The sequence below is a fragment of the Anarrhichthys ocellatus genome, unplaced genomic scaffold, assembly GCF_004355925.1.
Source record: "Anarrhichthys ocellatus isolate YVR2014 unplaced genomic scaffold, GSC_Weel_1.0 scaffold34, whole genome shotgun sequence".
In the NCBI taxonomy this organism is placed as follows: domain Eukaryota; kingdom Metazoa; phylum Chordata; class Actinopteri; order Perciformes; family Anarhichadidae; genus Anarrhichthys; species Anarrhichthys ocellatus.
The window spans coordinates 5,075,001-5,083,900 of NW_022280064.1; the positions used below are offsets into that span (position 1 = coordinate 5,075,001).

The 8,900-nt window shown below is 43.3% G+C and overlaps 1 protein-coding gene across 1 annotated transcript in view; it reads left to right on the plus strand.

The window, feature by feature from the left end:
• Positions 1-8,769, plus strand: part of nt5e (5'-nucleotidase, ecto (CD73)) — a 10,731-nt gene extending 1,962 nt beyond the window's left edge. The window contains exons 3-9 of the mRNA XM_031865948.1: positions 143-331; positions 3,281-3,478; positions 3,589-3,743; positions 4,870-4,978; positions 5,442-5,591; positions 6,740-6,940; positions 7,037-8,769. Coding sequence (XP_031721808.1) covers positions 143-331; positions 3,281-3,478; positions 3,589-3,743; positions 4,870-4,978; positions 5,442-5,591; positions 6,740-6,940; positions 7,037-7,212 — 1,178 coding nt within the window. The 3' untranslated portion in view covers positions 7,213-8,769. The remainder of the gene's footprint in view (positions 1-142; positions 332-3,280; positions 3,479-3,588; positions 3,744-4,869; positions 4,979-5,441; positions 5,592-6,739; positions 6,941-7,036) is intronic.
• Positions 8,770-8,900: the final 131 nt, after the last annotated feature.

An 8,900-nucleotide genomic window follows, 5' to 3' on the forward strand; every position in this document is an offset into this window, starting at 1 on the left:
AAACATCTCTCTCTCTCTCTCTCTCTCTCTCTCTCTCTCTCTCTCTCTCTCTCTCTCTCTCTCTCTCTCTCTCTCTTATTCTAGTAGCTACATCGTACAAAAGATGAAGTGTAAATACTTCATCCCTCCGGTCTCTCTCCAGGACCTCACCTGCGGTTCGAGGACGAGGTGAGCGCCCTCCAGCTGCAGGTGGACAAGCTGCAGACGCTGGGAGTCGATAAGATCGTCGCTCTCGGTCACTCCGGCTTCACCGTGGATCAGGAGATCGCCCGGAAGGTCCGCGGAGTCGACGTGGTCATCGGCGGACACAGCAACACGTTCCTGTTCACGGGTAAGGAGGAAGATACAGCTGCTGACGTCACATCTGGACACGCTGATGCTGCGTTCAAGTACACTCAGTGAAACCTCCATCGTACGCTCACACCGCTGCACAACATTTTGTCATTTGTCATTTATTTATCTGTAGTGGAACAGAGTGCATTTTTATTTGTTTTTCTGCAGTTATGTTGAGGATTCATCTTTATCTTTAATACGCAGCGTTACAGCAGCAAAGAGAAGTGTAACAACAAGAGGCATCTCAGCTCATACCTTTGAGTTTTCCACTGAGCAGAAACAGGTTATTGTATTATTACTTCTCTGTGAGCTGTGTGAGGAGAGGAGACTGAGCGGTCACACTGGTGCTGAGGTTTAGAGTGAACGTGGTGTTGACAGCAGCGTGGTCTCCGTAAATAACTCAGTCGTTCATATAAACAGCAGCAGACGGAGACTTGTTGGTTTGGACTTCGGCCTGCAGGAATGCTTTTCTGCTGAGATCGGCCAGAACTTGTTTGGACGGAAAAAGTGTCCTTAAAGCTGACAGTGGTGTGTTCAAGGCCTCCTGTAAAGTGCAGATTTGTGATGTTAAAGTCAGTCAAACGCACAGAAAGAAGGAAAAAAGAAACATGAACTCAAAGACTCTGAGGCTTCGTCCTCTTGTTCAGAGTGATGACGATGATGTCATTCTTCACTTCCTGTTACATAAGCTCCAAGTTTGGCCTTGTTTGTCACATTCTTTCCATGCGCAACCAAAGAGAGGACATGCTAATGGCCATGCTAATAGGTGCTAATGGTGTGCTAATGGCACCACTTTACATAAATCACAGCTGTTTGGAACATAGATTGTCAGACAAGTTAATTAATCAAATAGCCGATACAGAAAATAAATCTGCACCTATTTTTATAATATTTACGCTCAATTTTAAAGCAAAAACTGTGAAACGTTTGTTGGTTCCAGCTACTTAAATGTGATTTCCTGCTTTTCTTATTTCATAATGAACTGAATGTCTTTGGGGTTCGGACAGTTCGTCACTAAAAAGCAATAAACAAAATGACGTTTTCACAGTTTTCTTCACCAAACAAAAGTTGTCAGATTATGATAATAATCTGACATCAAAACGTTCTGTTTCTCGACAAGAAAAGAACTTTTAAAGTTGCGAGACAGCTTCTTTATTGGCAAAGACGACCAAGCTTCCTGTTTCTTCACAACAAAAGCTCACATTTCCTCTGAACACAGGATAACACATCACAAACCGGGCCGAACGGCCATGACAACAAAGGGAGACGCATTCAATGAACAGTTAATCAATTATTTATTAAGTTTAAAGTAATATAAAAGACAAACATAAACTAACAGTGACATGTGAAGTCAGTCATTTCAGCAGTGTAGGTGAGTGGGTGCGTGTAAAGTGTGTATGCAGTGTTGTATAGTGTAGAAACAAACCATAACTGAAACCAAAGCCAAAGTGGGGGTCTCAGGAAGGAGCCAGGCCAACTGAGAACCCAGAGGGTTTTTGTACCGGGTGCTCTGGCACACAGGACCAGTGTTGCAAATGGCCTCAGGTGCTTCCACTCTGCCTGACAACCCTCTGCCACACCTGCAAGGAAGGCAGCCAAACGAACAGGCACAAACATGTACACTAAAATTCAACATGTTGTAAGCATACATCGTCATGAATGCACATAATTGCACACTTTCGACAAGACATTCTTTAAAAAGCCGTCGTTAGATGATCAGTCAGATCTTGCGAGAGCTTCACACGCGGAGCTCCTAAACACAAAAGAAGTGTGTTCCTCGCAGATGACTCATCGGATTCTAAGTGATTTCATTTCGTTAGTTGGTTTTCTCTCCGAAGTCGAGTCACTGTTGAGGTGTGTCGCGCTTCATTAACTGTATGAAAACCTGCCTTCACATCTCCCTCCAGCCAGTCTTTTTGTTTCAGAGGAAAGTACTGCTAGATAAGTACGAGGAACTAATAAGAGAGAACACGTTCAACTTTGTGTTCAACAAAGTGTAGAAACTTCAATCAGCCAAAAATAGTTTCACTGAAAAGGTTTCTTGGCACCAGAAGCCAGATGAGGAACGTTAGAGTTGAGCAGAAAGTGAGAGGAACTGAAGCTGTTTAGTCTGAAATGTGATGACTTCTGGGAATCCGTTCAAAGGAATGAAGGGAACTCAACAGGAAGTAGAATGTTGCCAATCTCTGTCTCGTATTTGTGCACATTCTGCCAAATGAATACAAAGTCAGCCGAATGATCTATTGTCAGCTCCTGTTTGCAGTTAACCCTTAAATGTACGGAGAGCTTTCACTGGATTACTTTGATACTGAAGACAACTTTAAAACACGAGGACTCTCAGGCAACTTCTGCAGTTATGAAGAGCCTCTGTTTTCTGTGATCTCTATGGATTTACAGACGTTTATTCACATCAGGTCTGTGACTTAAGATCTGACTTATGAGTTATGACTCAAAGACGGAGTAAGATTTGTCTTTATGCAAATGTTGGGCCAGACTACAAGAACTAACTTCCTGTTGTTCAAACGTCACATTCAAAACGTGTTAGATGAGAAATGTAACGGCTAAAATATGATTATAATGGTAATTATTTGTATGTGATTTTGTGTTCTTATAAAAGAGATATTCTATCTCAAGGTTAAATATATGAGGGGAGTCTAAATGAACCGGTTCTGTTTAATCCACTTTAACTTTGATTCTGGACTCAGGAGCTCGGATACTAACAGATTGTTTTCTCTTCTCACAAAATGATTTTTTTCGAAGAGTTCAACTTGAGCTCTGAAACAGCAAAGAGCATATTTTACAACATATTCTAGGTTAACAGCAGACTCCACAGGCTGACCTGCAATGAACATACTCGGCTCATTGAGCTGCTTGATAAACGTGGTCAGTGTTCTTAGACTCCCACAGACCAATACCTCTGATCTCTCCAAACTTTCTTCTGTTCCAGGACCCCCCCCTTCCTCTGAGGTCCCTGCAGGTCTGTATCCCTTCATGGTGAGATCATCCGACGGGCGTCAGGTTCCCGTCGTTCAGGCCTACGCCTTTGGAAAGTATCTGGGTTATCTGAAGGTGACCTTTGACGACACTGGGAACGTCCTGACCTCTACAGGAAACCCCGTCCTGCTGGACAGCGGCGTCCCGCAGGGTAAAGAGGACATCTGCTGACCCTTTGTGGCCTTTTGTTGTTTTTAATGTCGGGCGGAACACTGCTGGCTTCATCCGTCTCTTAAATAAATGCCTGAATGTTTCGTCCAGATCGAGAAGTTCTCGCCGACGTGGAGGAATGGAAGAAGAATCTGGCCAACTACTCGGCCCAGGTGTTGGGAAACACTCTGGTCTTCCTGAACGGGTCCGCTGAGGAGTGTCGATTTAGGGAATGCAACCTGGGAAACCTGATCTGTGACGCCATGGTCCGTATTTAGATAGATAGACAGATACAGTAGACGGATGGATAGATGGCTGGATGATAGATGGATGGATGGATGATAGATGGATGGATGATGGATGGATGATAGATGGATGGATGGATAGATACAGTAGATGGATAGATGGATGGATGATAGACGGATGGATGGATGGATACAGTAGATGGATGGATGATAGATGGATGGATGGATGGATACAGTAGATGGATAGATGGATGGAACGGATGATAGATGGATGGATGGATGGATACAGTAGATGGATAGATGGATGGAACGGATGATGGATGGATGGATGGATAGATACAGTAGATGGATAGATGGATGGATGATAGACGGATGGATGGATGGATAGATACAGTAGATGGATAGATGGATGGATAGATGATGGATGGATGGATGGATAGATACAGTAGATGGATAGATGGATGGATGATAGACGGATGGATGGATGGATACAGTAGATGGATAGATGGATGGATGATAGATGGATGGATGGATGGATACAGTAGATGGATAGATGGATGGATGATAGACGGATGGATGGATGGATAGATACAGTAGATGGATAGATGGATGGAACGGATGATGGATGGATAGATGATGGATGGATGGATGGATAGATACAATAGATAGATGGATGGAACGGATGATGGATGGATGGATGGATGGATGGATGATGGATGGATAGTTACTTTATTAATCCCGCAAAAATTTGGCAATAATAAAACAGAAAGCTCAGTGAGACAGTCGATAAAAATAAGCTGAGAAATAAATAAAATAATGTGAAGCAGCTTCAAACAGCAGGAGGGACTCTTCTGGTGAACTTTGTCTGGATTTCATAATTCAAAGGCTAAACTATCATTAAATCGATCTGCTAACCGGGGGAAGCAATCTGTCTACAAACTGAATATACTTCTGCAAGATGTTTTGGTTGTTTGTGTCGTGTATTTTAAGAGTTCCTCGTGAGGAAAGTGAGTGAAATACTCGCTCAGAGAACGTGGAACACGACAACGTAAAAGCTACATGTTGATGCTAACTTAACTCATCAGATGGTAACAAATGGTCCCTTACCAATTTAAATAAATAAGAAAGCGTGACTCTGCTTCTCCAGATCGACAGCAGCATCGGGGACTCAGACGGTCTTCAGTGGAACCACGTCAGCGCCTGCATCCTCAACGGAGGAGGCGTCCGCACATCCATCGACGAACGCACCAGAAACGGTGCGTCTATACAAAGAAAAACAGAAATATTTGATCAGCCGTGTCAGGAGAGATATCAGATGATATCAGATGATTTGGGCTGGAGAAGGAAAATAAGAAGAACATCTGTCCGTGTGTTCATCTTTAACGCAGTCTTTGAGGACCTTTCTGCACCGGACATCTCACAGGAGAGTTACGAAAGCGTCCAGATCTCCCGGATGTTCTGGGTTCAGGTCTACTTCCTGTCCCCAGAGTCCAAAACAGAATTCAGTTTTTGTGATCCACATATCTGAAACACAACTTGAGGTCTCCTTTGACTCTCAGTCTGTTTGCAAGCTAAATTTGGGACTATTTGTTTTTATTTCACCGTGTTTTAGTCTCTCTACATTGCCCTTGTTTAAAAGAGATGCTACAGACCTTCGTTGACGATTTGGTGTTTTCCGTGACGAACGTTTTGTCAGAATGAAACTAGTTTTGTCTGCAGGTTCGATCACCATGGAGGACCTGATCGCCGTCCTACCTTTCGGAGGAACATACGACCTGGTGCAGCTGAAGGGCTCCACGCTGTTCAAAGCCTTCGAACACTCCGTGAGACGATACGGCCAGAGCACCGGAGAGTTCCTCCAAGTGTCCGGTACTCACACTTCTATCTGTCCTCCAGTGTTGTGTAGTATTAAGTGCTAAACAGACTCGGTACGTAACATGCAAGAGAACGAGGCTGTACACACTTTACAAACACATCACAAAGGTTTGTGTCTTTAACAATAAGGACACTCACGCAGCTACACAACAACAACACCCTGCAGCAGAATGCAGACTCTCTCAAACAAACTGAACTTGGCTCGGCTTCTTCTCGAGGAGACGACATCCTGCTTTAATTAAGGTTCTCACGAAAAGGCCCTGGATCACTTTTCACTGGAACCCTGGGGTTCATTTAGGTCCAGAACCAGATGTGAAGACAGGCTCGCTTTGTGCTCTCTCACACTCACTGTTCATTTCTGTGAATAAATGTTGCACAGCAGTTTGAATAATGACAACTTATGAGCATTAATAAGCTTTTAAAAGACATTTTACTGACAAGGGGCAAATAAGTCATTGTCTTGTGATTGTAGAGTGGATAGTCCGGCACATAAGTGAGCTTACACACCGGGAGGTTACGAATAATCAACACGAAAAATACAAAACACTCGCACAAATATTATATATTTAGGGATTTTATTGTGAAAGGTAAGAACAGAAGGAGTGGATCTGCTGATTGAAAGGATAAATAAAGTTTACCGTCTTGGTTCAGTCCAGGAGACAACCTCTGGTTCTTTAACTTAAGTGAATCCAAAGCTTCATGTGTTAAAGCTGCATTCTCTCTAGTGTCCACCAGGGGGCGACTCCTCTGGTTGTATAGAAGTCTATGAGAAAATGACTCTACTTCTCTCTTGATTTATTACCTCAGTAAACATTGTAAACATGAGTTTATGGTCTCAATCTCTAGTTTCAAGTCTTCTTCAATACAGCATGATGTTCATTTAGTACATTATGGTCCATTTAGAGTCAAACAGACCATAAAGCAGGGTATGCTTCAGGGCGGGGCTACACAGTGATTGACAGGTCTCTACCAGAGACATATACGGCGTCTCTACGTCACTCCTCCTCAGTCCATGTATGGTCACTTCCTGTTCACTGGTTGTTAAAAAAACAAGACCTTTTGATGGAGAAGTGTTTCAGTTGTTTCCTCAAAGGTTTCGAGGTTTCGTATCAATGGAAACGTTTCCCGTGTCGTCCCAACAGGGTTTCACGTAGAGTTCGACTTCTCCAAACCGGCGGGCCATCTGGTGAAGAGCCTCAGCGTCCTCTGCACACGGTGTCGGGTTCCTCGATACGAACCGGTTCAGGAGGAGGCGGTTTACAAAGTGGTGCTGCCGTCCTACATGGTGACGGGCGGAGACGGGTTCTCCATAATCGCCGAGGAGATGCTCAAACACGACAGCGGTGAGACGTCCGGTCGTTTTGGTTTTCGTGAACTCGTAAAAAGAAAAAAGCATCGTTTGTTTGATCCTTGTTTGTTTTTTTTCATTTCCTTTTCAGGGAATTTGGACATTTCAGTTGTGTCCAACTACATCATGCAGAAGAAGAAAGTGTATCCATCTGTTGAAGGACGCATCAAGATCTACAACTCAGCCTCCGGACGAAGCGCTCCACTGGTTCCACTGGTTCAACTGGTTCCACTGGGGCTGCTGTGGACCGTGTGTTGGAACATGTAAAGAAGACTTTGACCCGGAAGAAGTTCTTTAACCAAACTGCACTTCAACGTGAACAACTAACAGGACTGATGGAGGTTATTCTAACGAGACGGAACAGCTCACTGCACACAAACGTGATTTTGATTTTCACTTTTAAATCAATTATTTTAAAAACAAAGAAAGGTGAGCCCAACTCCATGTCAGACAAGTTTGGACCAAACGACGAAAACCACAGCGACTGATGCCGCGTTCACACCCAATCATGCAACACGATTACATACAAAGTCATTACAAAGACTAATTTGCGAATTTGAGAAATTCACGTGACACTGTCGCTCGAAAGCCTTTCAGCGATGGATCGATTCTCCTCCTTCATCTCTGACGTCCTGACGCTGTTGCATCACAAATGGAGGATAAACATCTTGTATCCGTCTGTGTTCACCCAGAGCTCTACGATACCTCATATTAGCACAGAGACCAGACTGTGTATGAATGTATGAGTGTGAACCACAGACTGTCTATGGAACAAACAATAACCACGCTGACCTATGTACGCCTAGATGATGGAGCAGCTACAATGTTAGCTTAGCATTGATTGATCCAGACTCCATTCAGAAAACAACCATCTTAACAGCTGTTAGCTTGTCATCTTGTGGACAGACCTGACAAAGCATGAATTCAGACTTCTTACAAATCAACATCATTATATATTATTTCAGCATCTTTAGAATGTTTGTTGAAGTTAAATCAGAGATGTGTTTAATGGGTTCATACAGCTGTAGGAAACCAGACGACACGTTTCTTCTTAGATACAATGAATTATTCTGCAGATGATGTTATGAACCAGACAAGACGGCGTTTAGTTTCCCGGGATATCTTGGACTTCCTCAACAAGTACAGTAGTCGGTTATTTCTTCCATAATTCCCTTTGTGTTTGGTGTGAACACTTCCAGCTGCTGCTCCTGTAACCAGCGTTAGAAAACAGACTGTTTTGAGTTGAGCAGGAAAATCCTCACATTTCTTTTTTCAGAAACATTCAAGGTTTCAGATTTGATTCTGGCTTTAAATCACACTCAGCTTGGGTGAGATGCAAGCTCAGAAGTGATGCACATCTTTTAGCACGTACAAAAGTATACAAGCGTACATGAAGCTTTATGTGTCTTCCTCTCATTGTGACTGAACCTCATCTCCAACAGAAGCAGCGTTCAACCGACTCTCTTCTGTCGGTAACATCCGCTTTTACGTCACCGGAGCTCCTCGGAATGGAGAGAACAAGATCTCCCAAACATGTGCTTGCTGCATGTTAATGTGGGGAACTCCTGATTGGTCGGTTCACTGGCAGCAGCCTGCAGCCGAACATCAGCTGCCAAACGCTGGAAAACAACCGTGTTAGGTCACCGTGGAGACCGGAACACGGAGGCCGGGTCACATTCAGGACAAGATTTAATTCTTAGATTCTTATTAGTTCTGTTTGGTTTTTCAGTGAAATGAATTCCTCAGTTTAAGGAAAGTCTAGTCCTGAGATTAATCCAGTTTGAAGTTTTATGTCTCACTTAAATAAATGTTTTTTTCTTTAAAGGGCATAACGGTACCTGAACGCATCACCGTTCACATGTACAACAGTAAGTGAAGGCATCATTGCTACATACTATACTATGACATACTATACTATGACACGCTATATTATGACACACTATACTATGACATAC